Genomic DNA, 23,882 nt, shown 5'->3' with positions numbered 1-23,882 from the left:
GGCAGATGGATCACTGGAGGGCAGAAGTTCCAGACCAGACTGGCCAACATGGCAAAACCCTGTCTCTCCTAAAATTACAAAAATCAGCCAGGCATGGTGGTGCACGCCTGTAGTCCCAGCTACTCTGGAAGCTGAGGCAAGAGAATCAGTTGAACCCAGGAGGCAGAGGTTGTAGTGAGCCGAGATCGCAATACTGCACTCCAGCCTGGGTGACAGAGCAAGACTCTGTCTCAAATAAATAAATAAATAAATAAATAATAGCAACAACAATAGAGTAACATGGACAGAAAGGGAAACAACCAGTATTTTTTGAGGACTGATTATATATGAGGGATTGCACCAGGAACAACTACATATGATATTTCACTTGGTTATCACAATGTTATAAGTTAATGTAGAAATTATCTATTTATTAGATAATCTATATTTTTAGAGCTATAGAACAATGTTCTAGAAAAGCCTGATGAAGTGCCAAACAAACAATTAATTGGCCAGGCACAGTGGCTCAGGCCTGTAATCCCAGCACGTTGGGAGGCCAAGGCAGGCGGATGTCTTGAGGTCAATTATGAATTATCAGAGCCAACTAATCTAACTCTAAAACCTCCGCTGTTCACTGTCACTAAACAAAATTTTCTTCCCATTAAGCTGATTTAATTAAATTGCAACAAGCACCAAGATCCAGAGGTCCAAATGGCTTGAGTGTACTGTCCCAAATCCGTTAACATGTAGGGAACAGAGTTGTGGGAAACAATTTAAAGTCTCCTTGGTTTCTTTCAATGTCTTCTGTTTTCGTAACAAGGTAGGGACAAAAAGGCTTCTTCCTAATGGCTAGCATCAGAATAACGCTGAAGCTGAAAGATGACTTGGTTGAGAAAATACATTCCTAAGTGTTTAGGTTAGTATCTGAGTCCTGTGAGGCCTGGAAGTCCAATGTGGAAACGAGAAGCTCCTCTGCCTAACAAAGAGGAAGGATCTGGAACTCCAAGAAGTGAGCAGCAAATACAGGAGGAGATTTTGAACTACAAAGAATAGGAGGAGTGTGGGTTGCCCGACTGACATAATACTCTGGAAAGTTGCTCCCACAGGGAATGTTTGGTGTGTGTTTATGTTTTGGCCAGCTCATCAAAGAGGCTGAAAATTTTGTCCTGGACATAAGGTGAACAAAAGATAGTAGGCAGTTGTTGTAACTTCCCAGTGGGTTCACCTTGCCTGTTGCCTAGACAGAGCCAATTTATCAAGACAGCAATTGCAATAAAGAAAGAATAATTCACACAGACCCAGTTGTGTGGGAGACCAGAGTTTTATTGTTACTGAAATCTGTCTCCCTGAGCATTAGAGGATCAGAGTTTTTAAGTATGATTTGATGGGTTAGTGTGAGGCCAGTGAGTCAGGAGGGCTGATTGGTTGGGTCAGAGATGAAATCATAGAGGGTGGAACCTGTCTTCTTGCACTGAGTCAATTCCGGGGTGGGGGCCACAAGGTCAGAGCCAGTTTATCAATGAGCCAGTTTATCAATCTAGGTGGTGCCAGCTGATCCATCAAGTGCAGCATCTGCAAAATATCTCTAGCACTGATCTTAGGTTTTACAATACTGATATTATCCCCAGGAGCCATTTAGGGAGGGTCAGAATCTTATAGCCTCCAGCTGCATGACTCCCAAACCATAATTTCTAATCTTTTAACTAATTTGTTATTCCTACAAAGGCAGTCTAGTCCCCAGGCAAGAAGGGGGTTTGCCTTGGGAAAGGCCTATTATCACCTTTGTTTTAAACTATAAACTAAGTTCCTGGCAAAGTTAGTTCAGCCTATGTCAGGAATGAACGAGGACAGCTTGAAGGTTAGAAGCAAGATGGAGTTGGTTAGGTCAGATCTCTTTCACTGTCTCAGTTACAGTTTTCCAGTGGCAGTTCCATTGTCACTTGACAGAGTATTAGCCTTTTTGTTGTTGTTGTTGTTGTTGTTAACTTTCTCTAGTAATTCCTAGCTTCATTTCTGTTCTTCCAAACTATGAGATTTTCTTTGTGACTTATTGGTCATTTATACTATACACTACACTGTACTTTGTGGAGAAAAGAGTTCAGTATATGTTTATTGATCATGTTGTTCATTTTCCCCATATTCTTATTTAAATTTCGTCAAATCTGTCAAATTCTAATAGGAATAAGTTAGAATGTTCCTCTTCCACTGTGTTTCTATAGTGTGGGTGAACCCAAAATATCTGAGACAGGCTTCAGTCAATTTAGAAAGTTTATTTTGCCAAGGTTAAGGATGCACCCATGACACAGCCTTAGGAAGCCCTGATGTCATGTGCCCAAGGCAGTCCAGGTACAGCTTGCTTTTATACATATGTATTATGGAGACATAATACATCCATCAATACAGGTAAGGTTTATATTAGTTCCACAAGGTGGGGGCCCTTTAGGTCTTAGGTAGATTTTAAAATTTTCTGGCCAGGCATGGTGGCTCACGCCTGTAATCCCAGCACTTTGGGAGGCTGAGGTGGGTGGATCACTTGAGGTCAGGAGTTCCAGACCAGCCTGTCCAACATGGCAAAACCCTGTCGCTACTAAAAATACAAAAATTAGCCAGGGGTGGTGGTGCGCACCTGTAGTCCCAACTACTCGAGAGGCTGAGGCAGGAGAATCACTTGAACCCAGGAGGCAGAGGTTGAAGTGAGCCAAGGTCGGACCGTTGCACTCCAGCCTGGGCAACAGAGCAAGACTCAAATTCTGATTGGCAAGTGGTTGAGTGAGTTATTATCAGTAGAAAGAAATGAGGAATGTCTGGGTTATGATACGGGATTGGGGAGACCTGGTTTTTATCATTTTATCATGCAGATGAAGCCTCCAAGTTGCAAGCCTTAAAAAGAATGGACTGAGGCCGGGCACAGTGGCTCAGGCTTGTAATCCCAGCACTTCGGGAGGCCAAGGCGAGCAGATCACGAGGTCAGGAATTCGAGACCAGCCTGGCCAACATGGAGAAACCCCATCTCTACTAAAAATACAAAAATTAGCTGCATGGGGTGGTGGGCGCCTTTAACCCCAGCTAATCGGGAGGCTGAGGCAGGAGAATCACTTGAACCCTAGAGGTGGAGGTTGCAGTGAGCCGAGATCGTGCCACTGCACTCCAGCCTGGCGACAGAATGAGACTCCGTCTCAAAAAAAAAAAAAAAAAAAGGGTGTTTTCAGCAGAGGAGTGACATGATGTGACTTCTGTCTATAAAAACAATAAATAAAAAAGTAACCTTTGACTTTCAGTGTCTTCAGTTTTGGTAACAAGGTAGGGACAGAAATGCTTCTTCCTAATGGCTAGCATCAGAATAATGCTGAAGTTGAAAGATGACTTTGTTGAGAAAATATATTCCTAAGTGGTTAGGACTAAGAGGATTATCCAAATTCAAGGACACTGAACAAAATTATTATTGTTATTATTGACATTATTATCATTTTGAGACGGAGTCTCGCTCTGTTGCCCAGGCTGGAGTGCAGTGGCGTGATCTCAGCTCACTGCACCTCTGCCTCCCAGGTTCAACAGATTCTCCTGCTTCAGACTCCTGAGTAGCTGGGATTACAGGCACCTGCCACCACACCCAGCTAATTTTTTTTTCTTTTTTGCATTTTTAGTGAAGACGAGTTTTCGCTATGTTGGTTAGGCTGGTCTTGAACTCCTGGGCTCAAGCCATCTGCCCACCTCGGCCTCCCAAAGTGCTGGGATTACAGGCGTGAGCCACTGGGCCCAGCCCCTTTGACTTGTTTTTAAGTTGGATAAAGCATTTTGCTTTTATTTTTCCCATTTCTACTTTCTTCCTCCACTTCCATCTTTTAACTTTTTGGTGCCAGTTTTTGCTGAACAAAATTTAAATCAAATCTGCTTGTGTCAATGAAAAAAGTAAATAACACTTAAAAAATTTTAAAACACATAAGTTTTTTAACAATATGTAAGCAGAAATCAGCCAGATATATGTAAAATCTTTTTTAATTGGCTTAGCTGAAGGGAAAAGTATACTGGAGAAAACAGAGAAACCAGTGGCTTAGGAAGAGGGCAAGAAGTTCTCTAGAGACATGCTATATAGACCAACTGTCAAATGTCCACATCTCTTACTATCTGAAAGGGGGCTTGAGGAGTGCATGGGGATAGAGAAAAAGAAATAGAGAAATAAATGTTATTGAATATCTACTACATGCTGAGCACTGCTTTCACAAACATTATTTAATTTGATGTTTACAACAATCTTATAAGGTTATTTTTCTTATTCCTGGGTTACAACGAAGGAATGTGAGTTTTAGACCATCTATATTACTTGCCAAAGATAAAGAAGATCAAAGATCTAGTGACGTTTGATCCATTTCAGTCCACACTTTTATACCTGGGAGAGGGGGATCTTTAAATTATTAAGTTTCTGCCGGGAATTAAGTTCATCAAATACATAAGCCCTAACCTGCCTTTCTAAGTTCAGGTTCAGAAAAAGAAAGCAGGGGTACATTACTCTATGGTTCAAGACTGGTGATTTGCACGTACTTCATTACCCTGTAGCAACCTGAGGTATAATGTTCCTTAAATTGTCCTGATTTCAGGATCTATTATTCCTATAAACGGAATAAATTTGTTTCTGACTCTGACATAGTAAATTGACTGTAGTTCCTCCTGTATTCTTAGTCTAATAATTTTGTTCAGTGTCCTTGAATTTGAAAAATTCTCTTAGTCCTATTAGCCTAAATAAATAGCAGCTTAGTTGAATAGATGTGAGTCCCTTCCCCTGATTCTAATTAATTACTGAATTTTTTCTTACAGGTGTACTCAATTCTGACTAATAAAACTTAGCAAAGCTTCTTCCAAATACACAAGGAAGATTTTTGCCAAAGTGCAACAGTTCAAATCCTAACTCTGTATTACTTTAGGCTTAAATGTAAACTTTTAAACTTATATTCTTACCTTACTTAAACTCTTTAGATATTAGTTTTCTCATCTGTAACAGGGATAATAATGCCTATTGATATGTTAACTAAGAAGATTAAATGATCATCTGGTATATTAGTAAGTACCCAATAAATTCATAATTATAATAGGAAATCACAACAGAAGGGTAAAGTATAAAATACATATGATCGACTCAGTGAATATCGAAAAGGTAATTGAAAAATTTTTTGGCTATTCCTAAATATTTTTCTTTTTTCATTAAAAATGTAAAAATTTTTATTGCTGTATTATATACATTAAGTATATAAACTGTGTGACGTGTACAACTCAGTAATTTTCCATAGGTATATACCCGTCCAAACTTCAGTCAGATAAAGTTCTGCAGTGTTTGTTTTAAAATATGTTTATGAAAGAAATAAGTGTTTTAATAATAAAGAATATGTTTCTAAAACCAACAGCCAACATTAGATGTGCTGCTGGAATACAATAGAGATGGTTCCATTTAATTCAAAAGCAAAACAAAACTGCACAATAATTCTGTCTATTTACCATGCCCTGAAAGACAGATCCGTATTTGCCAACATGTTCACTGCTGGCTCATTGATGGGGAAAAAGAAAATTGAAAGTACCTTTTACTGTCTTATCAGTTTATCACTGCCCAAATAACCTGAGCAGAAAGCCCTGTATAGGTATCAAACAACTGAATATCTATTAAATAGGCAGATAAACTTCACAAGACACTTAAGGAAATGTTAGTTTGGAGGAAGGAGATTAAGCTAAGAAACCAGAACAGATGGCTACTGTGGAGTTAGAACTAATGGATGAAATAGATACAAACTTCAATAAAAATGTAATGCGAACTTTTACAGAAATAAAACTAGAGGAAAAAAATACTGTAACCAATTTTTAAAAATAATAATTTTCCATTTAAAAATGTAATAGATGAATTAAAAACTAGAATAGTCACTACTGAAATATAAATATGTTAGGAAGGCAAATAAAGGAAATATCCATAAACACATGTGAATAGAAATCATGAGTAATAAGATTAATAATATGGAGGACATACCCAGAGGACTTGTTATGTGAATAATAGTTACTGCAGAATTCTGACTGGGAGTGGGGAAGAGATAGAATAATAATAAAGAAATACCCTAGAAGAAAACTCCTAAACTGAAGAAAGAGTATGGCTTAGAATAGAAAGGATTATCTGAGTCCTATATAGAATTTCCTTTAACACCTACTTCTTAGATATTATCTGGTGAACTTCCAAGAATACAGGAAAAATAATCTCATAAGATTCTATTCTAGACAGAAAATAAAAATAGTTATTTGCCAAGGAAATGAATGCCCTTTCTGCTCAACACAGGAACCCAAAAGACACAAAAACAATAATTACTAATGATTCAAGACCACAGATAAGAATTCTATCAAAGATTCATTTGGGGATTGGGATGAAAGAAAGACATTTTCAGACATGTAAAGACTCCTAGTTATGTCATCTATGTACCCTACCTGACGAAATGTACTCAAGAAAGTACTTGCCGTAATCAAGTAAAAATTAAATTGGAACAAAGATCTCAAGATAGAGGAAGAAGAGCAAAAGAAATAATAGAGACAACAATGAGCAATTCTACAATAATTTTCATTTAATTAAAAATTAAATAAGCATTATGTTACTGTGATTTACCTTATATTTAATTAAGACAAATTAATCTAGAAGAAGTAAAACAAATTAAGCTGGAAGAATGTGATTGGTACTTTAATGTCCTTTCTAGATATCTGCTTAGGCAAGTTCAAAAGTTCATTGTACATTTTCAGTCTTCCACGTGATCATAGGCAATAGTCTTGCTATAATAATTGTCCCACTCTCACGTAATAGAGGTTCTTTTTCCAGCTTCTAATATCAATTTTTTCACCACTCTTCTGACCCACACGTATGGTCTTTCAATGACATGTGCGTCTTCCTCACCTTCTCATGCATCCCCCAGTCCCAAACCAATACCATAATGTTTCAGGTTTTTGCCGTGGCCATCAACCATTCTATCAGTTTTATTTTAAGCTTTTATAGTCAAATTAGTAAATTTATTCATCTGACTTTAGCAATCTGAGTTGTTCTTGGAACAGTCTTTCCCAGCCTAAGATTATATTTATTTATAATATTTATAATTATTTATAATTTATTTATAATATTTAAAAAGTTTTGTTATACTTTTCCTTCAGTCTATGTGCCGTTGTGTTTATGTGCATGTATTGTGTGAAACAGAGGCCTAACTTTTTCTATAGAATACAGTTGTCTCAACACCAGTTATTAAATAGTCCATCCTTTTCTTACTAGTTTTAAATGTTGAATGATAAGCAAATCAAAGGCATAAAAATTGCAAAGGAAGAAGTAAAATTGTCTTTATTTACTGACAGCATAATTATATGTGTAAAAAACTCTATACCACATACAAAAAAGGATTTAGAAGTCATAAATGAACTTAACAAGTTCGCAGGATGCAAGGGCAGTATACAGTAGTCTTTACATAACAGCAATGAACAATTATAATTTAAGACTTCGGCAATACCATTTTTAATAGCATCAAAATGCATGTCATTTGACTCAGAACTGTCACTTTTTCTATTGGCCTCATAAAAATGCTCTTATGTATACACAAGTTGTGTGTAAGAGTATTTTACATACAGGATTATGTACAAGGGCATTCATTAAAGCATTATTCCTAATAGGGAAAAAATAAAAATAAAAACTGTAAATAACTTGTATCTATTTGCAACTACTATGGCTAAATAAAGACAAGCATATGAGGGAAAATAAATAGCAGTTTAAAAGAGTGAAACATTTTATACATAATGACATGAACAAAATCTCTGAGACAAAATAAGGTATAAGAAAAGCCCAGATTATAGAAAATATATAATACATTTAGTGTTTTTTATGTAAAACAAATGTAAAAATACATAGAGATACAAAACTGGAATTAGATAGATCTGGAATTACACATAATAAGTGGTTAAATTTTAAAAATTGAAAGAAAGTGAAGTTGAAATAGAATCGTTTTTCTCTATGTTTTTCTGTATTATTTAACATTTTATATTGAGCATCGGTTAATCAGGTACTTATTTGTGAAATAAACAGTAGATAAATAGGAGAAAGTTTGTCCTAGGACAAAAATTTTGTTTCGAAAACAAAATTAAACATAGAAAATAAGTGGCCGTGGAAGATTTAACTAGTACAAAACTTGTCCTCCAACCGTGAAGGACTAGAAGACTCAACAAAATATATGAACAATTATTTTTAGGTATTGATACAGTAGGCAATGCAAGATTTGATCTCAAGGAGAAAGATCAGCAAATGAGATTAACAAGACAATTACCCCAGCTTTCTTTTGGAGGCAATCTCTGAACAAAATTCAAACTCTCAATAGTGTAACATTCATAGCGTCCAGCATCTATTCATAAATTGGTAGTATTATAAAAATGTAGCAAACTGTGACCCACAATCAGGAGGGAAAAAAAATCAATCAATAGACACAGATCCAGAAAACAAAGATGACAGAATAATCAGACAAGGATTTTTAAATAGCTGTTTTAAATATGCTTAAGGACTTAAAAGTAAAATATGAAGATAATAAGGAGTTAATGGGACATTAAAAAGAAGCAAAATAAATGTTTAGAGATTAAAAACACAGTATCTGAAATTTAAAAATTATTAGATGCATACACATATATATTTAAATTATTGAAACAATCTCAAATTTACAGAGAAATAACAAGTATAATACAAGGGTATTTTTTCCTGAATCATATGAGAGTAAGTTGCAACCTGATGTCCCATTGTGCCCCAAATTCTTTACACACAAGGACATTCTCTATATAACCACAATTCAACCATCAAAATCAAGAAATTAACATTGGCACATTTCTACCATCTAATCTTCAGACTCCATTCAAGCTTTGCCAAATTGCTCCAATAATGTTCTTTATAGCAAAAGGATCTTGTTTGTCTTGTCTCTTTAGTTATCTTTAATATGGTACATTTTCTCAGTTTTTCTTTGATATTCGTGACCTTGACACTTTTGAAGATTACAAATCAGTTATTTTTTAGAATTTCCCTCAATTTAGGTTTGTCTGATTTTTCCCCTTGATTAGATTCAGATTATGCACCCCAGGCAGGACTACCACAGAAGTGATACTGTGATCTTCTCAATGCATCCTACCAGATACTACCTGATTTTGACTTGTCCCATGACTGACAATATTCATTTAGATCACTTGATAAAGCTGTTGTCTGCTAGGCTTCTCTACTGGAATATTCTTTTTTCCTTTGTAATTTATAATTATTTTTAAAAAGCAGATCATTTGAAACTATGTATGTATCCTATTCCTCATCAAACTTAAAATTTATTTATTTATTTAAATAAGTATAGACTCATAGTTTCCTATTTTATTCAGTGGGTTAAAATCTGTCACTCTTATTTATAGTCATGCTAATATTGTCCCGGATTTGGCTAGTGAGAGCCACTTCAGTCTTCCTTCTGTGTCCTCATTGTTCTAATGCTTTCCTTGCTTTTTCCTTGCTTTTTCCTTGCTTTTTCTTGACACACAAAAAGTTGCAGACTGATATGGTTTGGCTCTGTGTCCCCACCAGATCTCATCTCGAATTGAAATCCCCCTAATCCTTACGTGTTGAAGGGCTGATCTGGTGGGAGGTGATTGGATCATGGGGGCGGTTTCCTCCGTGCTGTTCTTGTGAAAGTGAGTGAGTCCTCACCAGATCTGATGGTTTTATAAGTGTCTGATAGTTCCTGCTTTGCATGCTGTTTCTCACCTGCCGCCATGTAAGACATGTGTGCTTCTTCTTCCACCATGATTGTAAGTTTCCTGAGGGCTCCCAGCCTTGCAGAACTGTGAGTCAATTAAACCTCCTTTATTGATAAGGAGGTTTATTTATTTACTTACCCAGTCTTGTGTAGTATCTTTATAGCAGTGTGAAAACGGATGAATAACAGAGGCTTATCTTGTACTTTTCCTGCCAGCCCCTAGAACCATCCATTTTTCCAAAGAGCCTTTGTTTCTTTCAGTGGATGCACATTGCTATTATGTTGCTGCTCTTTGGACCTCTCAGTGGAAAGAACAAAGGAATATGTGTTTGTACACATCTATACACATTTTACATCTATACTTATTTCTCTACCTATTGATGAACATATATATTGAAATTCATGAGTTCACATTGACTACTCTATTTCAGATTCAGCACAATACGTTCATTCTAGTTTTTTTCTCTTACCTTTTCTGACAGAGAGAAACCTGGCTCCCACTATCTTTAGAATATTTACTTATCTGATCAGATCCTCTTTATGTAACCAAACTATTGTCACCACAACTGCCTCTTCTCTTAGACCCAGTGCGGGCTCTACCTCCTCATGCTGAACCATCGCCTCCCCACCAACTTGGATGTTTCCCTCATCACTCCTGGGCTCTGATTCTCTATGCTGGCTACCTTCATGTGCAGATTCTTTTTTCATCTTCCCTCTACACCCCAAAGCCAGGCCTTCTGTCCATGGGACACACTGTCCTTGCTAAGCTCAGACTATGACATGTTACCCCAGGCAGCCCCCACTTGAGGATGCTCACTTTACCCCACACAGGCTCTGACACCTTATGCTGAGCCACTGTGCCTTCCTCCTCCCACACCCTTTGTAGCACAGTGCCCTACTTTTCCTGCCCATTTCCAAGGCCCTTGAGACTTAATTGTTCAGGAAATGAGGTGAAGAGAAGTGAGGAGGAAGAGGAAGAAAAAGAAACTCTCTCTCTCTCTCTCTCTATATATATATATATAATTTTTTTTTTGAGATGGAGGCTCACTCTGTTGTCCAGGCTGGAGTGCAATGGCACGACCTCAGCTCACTGCAACTTCTGCTTCCCAGGTTCAAGCAATTCTCCTGCGTTAGCCTCCCAAGTAGCTGGGATTACAGGCACCCACCATCATGTCTGGCTAATTTTTGTATTTTTGTAGAGACAGGGTTTCACCATGTTGGCCAGGCTGGTCTTGAACTCCTGACCTCAGGTGATCTGCCCACCTCGGCCCCCAAAGTTCTGGGATTACAGGTGTGAGCCACCGCACCCAGCTAGGAAACAAAATCTTTTTGAATGCACTAATATTATAGATTCTAATTCTAAATTATAATGACTTTGTTTTCCATGACTTCTGCACAGTATTTAACATTCGACCAACTATGGTAACTTCTACTATATGATCAAATACTAATGCATTTGCAACCCACTATTCCTTGAGCTGTGAAATAATAATAATGTTGAGGACTACTAATGAAATATAAAACATAGGTTCTAGTTCTAAAATATAGTCCTATTTCTCATCATCAAGCATCTGTTATTAGGCACATGAGTGATAATCAGAACACAAAATATAGATTAAGTATACTGTAGTTTCTGCCTTTAAGGAGCATGAAATCCTTAAGACCTAGTAGTGAAATTATATGCAAAACAATAATCATTTTACACATCAACATATCTGACAGCACAGGGCAGCTAATAATGGAATTTTATTCCCACTGTCTAAAATACTTACAAGTTATATGATAATGAAAAAGAAAGAGTATTGAGTTTTTAATCTAGTATTTATTCATAGGTAATATACATGGGTCAGACTAAGCACAGTCTGTTGATGTGTAAAATGCATATTTTTTGCATATTACTGGAAAGATATTTAACTACACATTTTTTTTTTTCATTTTCTACTTATTGTCAGTTCATTTCTGGCCACTAATGATATACATGAATATACTGTTATCCAGGGTTATAGTACTTATTTCTAGTTGATGATGAAGTGACTGGAAACTTCCAGTTATTTCTTGATGTTTTATTACATTACTGGTAATACTTTTGGTCTTTCATCATTATTAATTCATTTAGTATTCATTGTGATAATACTGATCATAATAAATTTATTTCAAATTCATGTAGATGTCATATTTTATTCACTGCTATAGGATTTTCATTGTAATTTGGAACTAATTAATATACCATTAAAATAAAGTGTTACCCACATTTTTCATTTTAAACATAAAATGTCTAGCAGTTCATGACATATTGTATGAGTATTCAGCATCCCAGCGGTAACCCAGCATCTGTAAATTTTGTTTTTAAGCAGTTAAGAAAAGGGCAACAGAGAAACATGTATAGAAGTCAAATTTTAGCACATAAGTTAAAGTTTAGTAGTAAGGTAACTACTAGTTAATTTTTAGTACCTCCTTCCTTTTAATTGCAATGTATAATTCTTATTAATATAACATATGCTTGTATATATACACATAATAATATCCCAAAAAGAAATTATTTAATTTTCTACTTGACTGGTGTCAGCAGGAGAGATTAAAAAACATAAACCCAAAACAGTTAATTTGATTGCTTCTCTTCTGCATTTCTAATGACAATTATAAATAAAGGGTGAGTTCCTACAAATACATTAATAACTAATACGGTAACTTCAAAAGAAGCATTAGATGTGTCTATGTGCCTTATTCATATTTTTCTTCCATTTTTATAAAGGTAGCCAGTTGATTGTTGGTGGGAAAGGAGAAACAAATGTTTTCAGTAATTTAAATGGACTATATTAAGAAGATGAAAAACAAATCTGGTATAGTTTGTTAAATATTAATGGTAAAAGGTTTAAATAACCATAAGAAACAACTCTATTCTATTATCATGAATTTTATTGCACATTAGCTTTATTGAATGAAATTATTCTTATTTTTTCCACACTCTATCTTCTTTGAGTTGCCTGCTCTACTGGACATTATGTTGTTGTATCTTTTCCATGTTGGCCATTTAATGACAGTGTCTTTGTTCCACTATCCCATCTTGTTATTGGTCAGGATAAGACTTTAAAAGAAAAATGAAAAATTCCTTCTAACCCTGCAACCAGTTGAATAATGACCTTGTTTTCCATGACTTCTGCACAGTATTTAACATTGCTTAATCCTGATCTCCCATCCTGATGCATTCCCATTAACTTCTATGACACTGCACTATACTTGTATCTTATGATTGGACCTTTTTTATATATAATTGTTGTTATTTAGTATCTTTTACTGTAAATCTTTACATAGATTATCAAACTTTGGGGATATGTGTTTCCATGGTCAAAATGTTAATAATCAGGGAGTCTAGAATTCCTTAATATTATGCATAAAACTCTGAAAACCAAGGCCTTTTGCCTTGGCTTCAACTATTAATCTCCTCATTTCCCCCATCCTTCATTTCTGTCTTGAAATTTGTGTTTTATCATTCTCATTATAATTTTACTACATGTGTATACATCCTTAGTGAACATCCCTAAAGTTTTGTGAGGTTTTTACTTATGTAAATAAAATTATTCTGTATGTTTTCAAAGTCCAAACTATTTCCTAGCAGCAATATATATGAATTCTTAACACTAACACTTGGTATAGTCTGAAATTTTGGGATGTTGCTATAGATGTTGGTATCATTTCAAATTCTCATCTCTCAGTTTATTTTATGGTTTTAGGGAGATTGGTGCTACCTTTTCCCACAAAGTCTCCATATTATATTTAGAAATTGATTACATGAATTTTTTTTGCGTTTTCCTTTTCTTCCATTTTACTTTCCCTTTCTTCTGCTCTTTTCATTTCTTACTCTCTTCCCCTTTAGAAGCAGTGATGGTTAAAAACCCAGCCTCTGAGCTGAGCACGGTGGCTCACGCCTGTAATCCCAGCACTTTGGGAGGCCGAGGTGGGTGGATCACGAGATCAGGAGTTCAAGACCAGCCTGGCCAATATGGTGAAACCCTGTCTCTACTAAAAATACAAAAATTAACCGGGCATGGTGGCGTGCACCTGTAGTTCCAGCTACTCGGAGGCTGAGGCAGAAGAATCGCTTGAACCCGGGAGGCGGAGATTGCAGTGAGCCGAGATCACACCACTGCACTCCAGCCTGGGCAACAGAGCAAGACTCTGTCTCAAAAAAACCCAAACAAACCAACAAACAAACAAAAAAAACCAGCCTCTAGAGCAGGACTACCAAGGATTAAATGCCAGCTGTGACACTTACTAAAGATGTGACCTTGGGCATATGACTATGCTTTCTCCACAGTGGTATCTTCTTCTGTCAAATGGGGATAATAATTCTCTTCTTCAGAGAGGTATCGAAAGGATTATGTATGAGTTAATTCACTGATATGTGAAATATTAGAAACAGTGCCTGACATATAAGGTTTTATTTAGTAAAACGTATTTATTTCCTTCTATTTCTCTCAACAGCTCCTTTCATGTCTGCCTGTCTTTTTCCCATCATCACCCAGAGGTTAAGTTACTAAGAAGATAGAGGCACTCATGGGCTCTCAGCAACTATGTCATCCTAAAGTAGGGAGAGGTTTCAATGTTGGGAGTAGATCTAGTGAGGGAAGCCTGTGAGTGGCATTTCTCACTGGGATGGAATATGCCAACAGGCATGTTTCTCCCTCAGGTAGCACCTTTGGTAAGACAAAGTTGAGTGTTAGGAGTAATACCAATGATCTCTCCTGAGGCCACGGGGAATACAGTATAGGACAAAATAGATAAGACTACTTCCTTCGATGTTTCAAGTTTAGTGGAAGAGACCATCGTTAAATAATTTTTAAATATGATTGTGGCAAATATTATGAAGCTATCAGAGTGTAACATGGAAAGGCCTAATTGTAGTCTGGGAAGTCAGGGAAAGTTCTCTGGAGAAAAGGACTTTAAGCTGTTCTCCCTCCCACATGGAGGACAATAATATGATGCCAGAATTCACTTTAGTCAAGCCTCTTTTTAAATTTTTTTTTTTTATTTTGAGACAGAGTCTTGCTCTGTCGCCCAGGCTGGAGTGCAATGGCGCTATCTCAGCTCACTGCAACCTCTGCCTCCCGGGTTCAAGCGATTCTTCTGTCTCGGCCCCCGAGTAGCTGGGATTACAGGAGCCCGCCACCACGCTTGGCTAATTTTTGTATTTTTAGTAGAAACGGAGTTTCACCACGTTGGCCAGGCTAGTCTCGAAATCCTGACCTCAGATGATCCGCCCACCTTGGCCTCCCAGAGTGCTGGGATTACAGGCATGAGTCACCGAGCGGGCCTTACTCAAACCTCTTTTGTAGTTTGTTACATGCAGTACAAATATACAACAATAAGGAATCTTTCCTTTCTTCTATTCCTAATTGTCTAGAGTGGTCTTACACTCTTAATTATTTCCAGCAGATTTTATTGCATCATATAGTAATCTTATCATGGTGCCTTCCGTTCATTATCAGGTAATGCAACTATTTATATATTGTTTTGTGTGGTTTTTACAGTTTATTTTACACTTAATCTACACTTTATGTAGTCTTACTGATTTGTGTGAATTCTCCCTATATTGTACATGTCTCACATCTGGATCACTGACTTGAATTTCTTATCTCTATATAAACCCTATGGCCCTCCCCTTGCCTCCTTTAATTAAACAGACTTTCTGAGAATTCTAGCTATTAATGGAACAGGCATTCTGTGATGGATTCATTTAACTTAGAGACAACTCATTTAACTGATGAATGAGTGAAATATGTGAGCATTTTCATCTTGCATGATGCATGTGTAGTAGCATTTAAACAGTAAATTCAAATGATTATGTTTTAAAAATAATGTCAAAATAACACATTTCTTACTTACTCCCTAATAAAAATCACTGGCAAATTAATTAGTTGTAAAATTGGTGATTATCAAAATAAAAAAAGCAAAGCTGTTGAAAGCACATGGCTTCTCAGAGAAAGGTTAATTTTCAAAACATAGCTCATGATTTTTGAAATGCCTTATTTATTTATACTTTAATGTTATTTAAAATGACATTTGAATTTATAATTATCATCTTGGAAGAAATTAAAAATCAAGTTTAACAGGTTGACTTGCTTTAGAATTATATTAGTTACTAATGAAGTGCTTTTTAAACATTTTGTTTTAGTGTTGTAGATCCATTTAGAAAAAAGGAGAATGATGCAGCAGTTAAAATCCAAAGCTGGTTTCGAGGATGTCAAGTTCGGGCATATATCAGGTATATTGCTTTTGTCATGGAAACCTCAGATATATCATAAAAATATATTCCTTAGAAAATGTAATTTATTCATGCAGTACTCATTTCAAATAATTTTTTATTTTACTCATAATGTAGTTGATAAATTGTATGTATTTCTTTTAAAAGAAATACATAGTATTTCTGATCTTTTCTTACCAAAACTAAATTATATGGACTGTATTGCTTTTTAAAATTCTCAATATTGGCTGGGCGCAGTGGCTCACTCCTGTAATCCCAGCACTTTGGGAGGCTGAGGCAGATGGATCACTTGAGGTCAGGAGTTTGAGATCAGCCTGGCCAACAAGGTGAAACCCAGTCTCTACTAAAAATACAAAAATTAGCCGGGCATGGTGGTGCACATCTGTAATCCCAGGTACTTAGGAGGTTGAGGCAGGAGAATCCCTTGAACCCGGAAGGCGAAGTTTGCAGTGAGCTGAGAAGGTGCCACTGCATTCCAGCCTGGGCAACAGAGTGAGACTCTGCCTCAAAAAAATAAAATAAAATTCTCAATATTACAAACACATTTGCTCAGATTCCTTTTCCCAAATTCCAAAGGATCTACAAATGACTGGGTTTGTATTTATAGCAATAAATTCATTGACTGGTAAGAAAGGGGGAAAAAGAGAAAACAGTTTCAATCTTTTCCACCATGTTGGTAGATAAAATAAAATGATGCATGGATGATGTCATTCTGACTATAAAAAGAGACAGAAATTTGTCCCTATCTTAACTCTTTCTCACTTTTTTTTTTTTTCAGTGCCCAAACTTTCCCTCAGTGTCCCATCAATTCTTAAAAAATATTTTCCTGGATAAGGTAGAGGAAAATATGCCTACTCCATAATAACTCATCAGGCCTGGAATTATCCTATATAAAACTTCCTTATACTGTCTAGTAAGAGCTAGACATGCAAACTTAAAGTGTGAAGACAAGGCTTCTCTCTTTTTTTTTTTTTTTTTTTCTGAAATGGAGTTTTGCTCTTGTTGTCCAGGCTGCAGTGCAATGGCACCATTTCGGTTCACCGCAACCTCCGCCTCCCAGATTCAAGCGATTCTTCTGCCTCAGCCTCTCGGGTAGCTGGGATTACAGGCATGTGCCACCATGCCTGGATAATATTGTATATTTAGTAGAGGCGAGGTTTCTCCATGTTGGTCAGGCTGGTCTCGAACTCCCGACCTCAGGTGATCCGCCCGCCTTGGCTTCCCAAAGTGCGGGGATAACAGGCATGAGCCACGGCGCCTGGAAGACAAGACTTCTCTTTTGGCCACTATATAAACTAAGGAACTTGGTGGCAAATAGAGTATTTTTGAATTCAGCAGACTAACATGATGTTGGCTTGGATAGACTGAGGATTACAGGAAAAGAATGAAGAGGAGAACTATTTCTTAACCTCATGAATTCTTTCTCTCTCTCTCTTTCTCTCTTTCTCTCTCTTTTTTTTGAGACAGAGTCTTGCTCTGTCACCCAGGTTGGAGTGCAGTGGCACGATCTCGGCTCACTGCAACCTCTGCCTCCCTGGTTCAAGTGATTCTCCTGCCTCAGCCTCCAGAATAGCCAGGACTACAGGCGCGCACCGCCACCACACCTGGCTAATTTTTGTATTTTTAGTAGAGACGGGCGGTTTCACCGTGTTGGCCAGGCTGGTCTTGAACTCCTGACCTCAGGTGATCCAACCGCCTTGGCCTCCCAAAGTGCTGGGATTACGGGCATGAGCCACTGCGCCCGGCCCTCATGAATTATTTCTAATTGCTAATAATGATTTACATCAATAGTGCCTGGATTATTTCTCAACATGTCACTGTGACCTGTTTTATAGTCTTAACATTCAAAAATATGTTAAAGAGTAAGTATTGAAGAAGAATTGAAATTAAGTATTGTGTAATAATAAGCCCCAAAGAAATAACAAATATTTACCAATGCCGTTTTCTTCCACTTCTAGAAATGATTAATTCTATCCCACAATAACTTTCTACTGTTTAAAAGTGCACATAAACTTGGCTTTGAATTTGAATTCTTGAATTGTAGGAGAGTATTTTAACAAAGATTTAACTGACCTTATTTCAATGAAAGGATACTAATAAGCATATTTTTTTTATCCTAGGCATTTAAACAGGATTGTAACAATTATTCAAAAATGGTGGAGAAGTTTCTTAGGCAGAAAGCAATATCAACTAACTGTGCAGGTAAATATAAAATGTACATATGTTAGCATTTGAATTGTACAATATGCTGTAACTTACTCACTTTAGTCATATTTCCATATAGTTTGGAAATTACTGATGATGAGTATTTATGTAAGGACAAAATTGGGCTTCATTTTTAGTATGAGACCTATTCTTGAAAGCATTTTCTGATATTTCCATGGAGAATTGACCCATTTTTTGGTACCCAAACTACACTGATATTATTTTTGCTTGAAGTACTTTTCACAGTATATGCATTTATACTTATTTATTGGTGGTTATCTGTACTTTGTAGATGGTGAGCTTTTTGAGAGTGGGCACTGCAGCCCACTTCCTTTTTGGATCACCAACATTTTAGGCTAATGCCTTGCCCAGAACACAGTCAAAAATATCCTCATAAGGACGCTAAACTGATCAAAGTAAAGAATAAGGCTTCTTTTGTCTTCTCTTCAGGACTTTCTGATAAATTTTGTTTCATAGGTATAAATAAGGTTTAAATAATTTAATAAATGATATATCATTCCAGAATGGTTTTTTATGGAAAGTTAAACATATTTGTGGTTATATCGCGTGATTAATTATTATTGGAAAGCAACAAAGATTACATGGTGCTTTTATACTAGCTATTATTTATTAAACACCTGATACCAGGCATTTTGTGTAATTATTTAATTTGTATGTTAGGATGCTTATGAAAAGTAACCGTCGTACTCATTTGGCAGGCTAGGAAGCTGAGTCTCATCCACTTGTCCATGAACACATAGTGGTACATTTAATATACAAAGCAACCTTACAGTTGTTATAGAAGTTTTTACACTGGGCACAGTTGTCTCGTAATTGCCAAGATCCTCTGCCTAATCTCTGTAAGGACAGAGACTATGTCTCATTAGTGTTGCACTCTCAAAGCATGGTGCCTGGCATATATTAAATAGTTAGCACTTATATAGATGAATAGAAGAATGAACAACATTTCTGTTTCTACTATGCTGTGCTCCCTTTACTGGTAGAAGACAAAAATTGATACTGATTGGTCACCAGTCTGAGTATAGTATGTCTTTTTGTTTTTCCGAGATGGAGTCTCACTCTATTCCCCAGGCTGGAGTGCAATGGCACGATTTCGTCTCACCGCAACCTCTGCCTCCTGGGTTCAAGCGATTCTCCTGCCTTAGCTTTCTGAGTAGCTGGGATTACAGGCTCCAGCCACCACACCTGGCTAATTTTTTTGTGTTTTTAGTAGAGACAGGGTTTCACCATGTTGGCCAGGCTGGTCTCAAACTCCTGACCTCAGGTGATCCGCCTGCCTCGGCCTCCCAAAGTGCTGGGATTACAGGTGTGAGCCACCATGCCCGGCCAAACTTTTTTTTTTCCCTTCTCCTGTCTTGATTTTGGTTAAAAACATCATTTTTAAAAAGTAACTCTTTGAATTACTCTGAAATCAAATGCCTCTATTTCTGTTTCTGCTTAACATTTTGGAAAGGAAAAATTGGGAAGAAGATGTAACTAATAGTTACAGAATATATCCTAGGTGCCAGACACTGTGGTAAGCATTAAATATGCAATATCTCTGAGTCTTGTACCTACCTTTTGACTCTCATTGAACTGTAGAAAGAGGACAGGCTTTAGACCTGATGACGGAAGTTTGATGACTGTGGGCAAGTTATTTAACCTGTGTGGACCTTGCTTATGTCCCTTGTCTTTAAAGTGAGGATAAGAATGTGTGGGAGATTTTTGTGAAAATTAAGTGAAACACTGTACGTAAAATACCCAGAACTGTGATTGGCACCTAGTCGGTGCTCAAAAATGGTAGTTTTTCATTTGTGATGCTGTTGTTAGTATTATTCAAAAACTATCGAGGCAGTTTGCTTGGAGTAATATGAGTGAGTGATTTTCAAATCAGATTAGCTCCATTTTACATTTCTCTCACTTATGCATAATCACATGATAATTTTATTATATGTGAGTGAGTGTAGTGTGTGGATAGATAGATACATAGGCATACAATTTTTATACAGTGACTCAGGAAACCTCTTACATTTTGAAGCTTGTCTTTCTTAGAATTAGTGACAATAGAAATTAGGAGGAAAGCAAAGAAACACAAAGACAGATGTCTTTAAATCTGTACTTATAATAAATAGGAAAGAAAATTGAAGAGGGAAAAGAGACTTTCAGGGTTTAAGTGTAGATATTGGATTCACCATCAATCCATCTAAACTGCTATTCAACTCATAACCCTAGAATCTACAACTTGATATTTTAGAATATTAAAGGTGATCAGGATAATTTGTATTTCCTTCATATTGTCTATGTCTCTGTGCTTATATACTAAAATTAATATAGTTAAATATATACTCTTCTATATTGTTGAAGAGTTACATCTTCATGATCTTCATAAGATGCTCTTCTGGAAACAAATGAGTGTGGTTGTAGAAACAATCGTTTTAAGAATCTTTGACAATGGCTGACATTGGACAGTGAGCCAATGGAAGCAGAAGTCAGATAGAAGGAAGTGTTGTAGATGTTTCCTGGGCATAATGTCATATTCTTAAACAGTGAAGAGGAGATTTGATTTTTCTTCTTTTACTTTTTCAATTTGAATGCCAGGGATTTTGGTAATAACCTTTTATCTGGTATATATATGAAAAACCCATATTTTCTATTTAAAGACATATAAAACCAAAGAATTCCATTGGCTACAGTATATATTCCATATTCTATCCAAACTTAATTTATACCATGTTAATACAGAATTTTTATTTCACATTTGGGTCCATTTGTCTCACAGGTATGGAAAAAATGTAATCAAATATCAGTGCTTCTTTTGTATGTGAAATTCCTATTGATGGCTTTTAAATACTAGTTTTAAACACAAGTTTTCTTTCTCCACCTTCTTTCTCCCTTCCTTTTCCTCTTTCTTTCCAATTTTGACATATGATTTTTATTTATTTATTTATTCTTATTTACTTTTTTTTTTGGAGACAAAGTCTTTCTCTGTTGTCCAGACGGGAGTGCTCTGGTGTGATCTTGGCTCACTGCAACCTCTGCCTCCCTGATTCAAACGATTCTCCTGCCTCAACTTCCCAAGTAGCTGGAATTACAGGGACCTGCCACCATGCCCAGCTAATTTTCTTGTATTTTTGGTATAGACAGGGTTTCGGCATGTTGGCCAGGCTGGTCTCCAACTCCTGCCTGCCTCTGCCTCCCGAAATGCAGGGATTACAGGCATGAGCCACTGTGCCCAGGTGGCATAAGATTTTTAAAATTTATTGTGCTATCATTTACATTCAGGCCACTTTAAAAAAGTTTTAAATTTTGAAAAAATTTCAGATTTACAGAAAAGTTGCAAAAATAGTACAAAGAACTTCCATATATTCTCCACTCACATTTTTTAGTCAAGTGAAAAAATTTGCATTATTATTTCCTCTTTTCTGTATACATTTTTCTCTATATACATTATTTTATTCATTTGACACAAAGTTACAGAAGTTATGCCCCCTTATCTCTCAATATATTGCATGCATATTGTTTACATAATCTTTTTTTTTTTTTTTTTAGACAGAGTCTCGCTCTGTCGTCCCAGGGTGCAAGGGTGCAAGCTCAGCTCACTGCAACCTCTGCCTCCCGGGTTCAAGCGATTCTCCTGCCTCAGCCTCCCGAGTAGCTGGGACTACAGGCACGTGCCACCACGCCCGGCTAATTTTTGTATTTTTAGTAGAGACGGGGTTTTGCCGTGTTAGCCGGATGGTCTCAATCTCCTGACCTTGTGATATGCCCGCCTTGGCCTCCCAAAGTGCTGGGATTATAGGCCTGAGCCACCGCACCCGGCCCTACATAATCTTATTACAATATTAAAATCAGGAAATTGACATCTGTACAAAACTATTTGCTAATGTATAGACACTATTCATATTTTACTGATTGTACCAGTAATGTCATTTATAGCAAAAAATCTTTTCCAGGGTACAAACTAGGATTTCACTTTGTAGTTAGTGTTTGTTGTGTCTGTTTAGTCACCTTTAATCTGGAATAATTTTTTAGTCCGTCTTCACTTTTCATAACCCTAATATTTTTGGGGAGTACAGACTAGTTATTTTTCAGATTATTTCTCAATTTTTGCTTGCTAGTGTTTCTTCAGCGTTAGATTCTGGTTATGCATTTTTAGCAGAAATACATCTTAATACATCATATTATGATGCATATGTCATCAGTTTGTCCAATAAATGTTGTTAACTTTGATTAAAGTAGTGTCTCTCAGGTTTCTACACTGTCAACTTACTATTTGTCTCTCATGAGGGGATATTTAAATGCTATGTATACATCTTCTTCCTCATTAAACTTTTGTATGCTAGGTTTAGCATCCAATTACGATTCTTACCAGAATCAATTATTACTATAGATCTTCAACAGTGATTTTCTAATTCCATTGTTTCTCCTACATTTACTTACCAGCATTTTGCTATAAGAGATTTTCCTCTCTTCCATTTATTTATTTATTCATGCATTTATATGAGTATGAAGTAATGGATTCCTATTTTATTCAATGGGTGGGTTATGGTCAACTATTCTCACTAAATGGTTTGGTGCTCAAATAGTCCTTCGTTTTCTCACTAGGAGCTTCTTCAAACCAATTTTTGATAGAATCATATTACTTAACCAGGATGACCAAGAAATTAAGACATTCTGTGGAGTAATGAGCACCTTTAGTCCCATTATTTATAAGCAATTGGGGTTGTATGTCAATGGTATGGACAAAGACAGTAGAGTATACTTATGCATATAAGACATTCCTGGGTTCAAGTGATTCTCCTGCCTCAGCCTCCCAAGTAGCTGGGATTACAGGTGCCTCCCCCACCCCCCACGCCCGGCTAGTTTTTGTATTTTTAGTAGAGATGGGGTTTCACCATGTTGGCCAGGCTGCTCTCGAACTCCTGACCTCAGATGATCCACCCGCCTTGGCCTCCCAAAATGCTGGGATTACAGGCATGAGTCACTGCACCAGGCTGAGACCTCTTTTTAATCAAACATATAAGATTTCATACATTTCAATAACTGTATTCAAAGTAGTCACCTTGGAATGTGTATTTATTTTAATGATGCTGGGGTTGCTGATTAAAAAAATACTTTTAAGAGTTCAAATAATAAGCCACCTAAGAATATTTGTTTTGTTACTTTAGCATCTCAACTGGATTTGATCAAAAATGGTATCACCCAGTATAATCACCAAATGATTCTCCAGATTTGGATCTAATTTTTTTTTGCTTCTTTTGAAAACAAAATCAAAATATGAAGCTTTTCCTCGTTTAGATTGGTTCATGATGGTTTTTAAATCTGGTAAGCTCTAAGCTCCTTGGGAATAGGTCTGATGTATGTATGTATGTATGTATTTTTGCCATTGTGTACACACTGCCTAACATAAGGCATGAAACAGAATCATAATGGAATCTTAATAAATAATTATGAAATAAGATTAAAATAGCTCCCATTTCTTGATTGCCTAGTGAAAGTGGAATATTGCATTAAGCATTTTACATTCTTCATGTGTACACCAACTATGGAAAGTATTACACCAACCCTATGAATATTATCACTATTTTATAGATGAAGAATCTGATGCTCAGCTTACTTCCTCAGGGACACACTGCTATTGCTGTTATTACTATTACTGTTATGTGGAGAAGAGT

The 23,882-nt window shown here is 36.5% G+C and overlaps 1 protein-coding gene across 5 annotated transcripts in view; it reads left to right on the top strand.

Moving 5' to 3' along the window:
• Nucleotides 1-23,882, top strand: part of SPATA17 (spermatogenesis associated 17) — a 231,481-nt gene that overhangs the window by 1,640 nt on the left and 205,959 nt on the right. For all 5 annotated transcript variants that reach the window (XM_003814136.7, XM_063597133.1, XM_055108053.2 and 2 more), the window contains exons 2-3: nt 15,913-16,002; nt 18,123-18,204. In XM_003814136.7, coding sequence (XP_003814184.1) covers nt 15,913-16,002; nt 18,123-18,204 — 172 coding nt within the window. The remainder of the gene's footprint in view (nt 1-15,912; nt 16,003-18,122; nt 18,205-23,882) is intronic.

The sequence above is a fragment of the Pan paniscus genome, chromosome 1 (assembly GCF_029289425.2).
Source record: "Pan paniscus chromosome 1, NHGRI_mPanPan1-v2.0_pri, whole genome shotgun sequence".
NCBI classification, from domain to species: Eukaryota; Metazoa; Chordata; class Mammalia; order Primates; family Hominidae; genus Pan; species Pan paniscus.
Note: the sequence above shows the minus strand (reverse complement) of the source record. Positions and strands in the feature narration are given on the sequence as shown.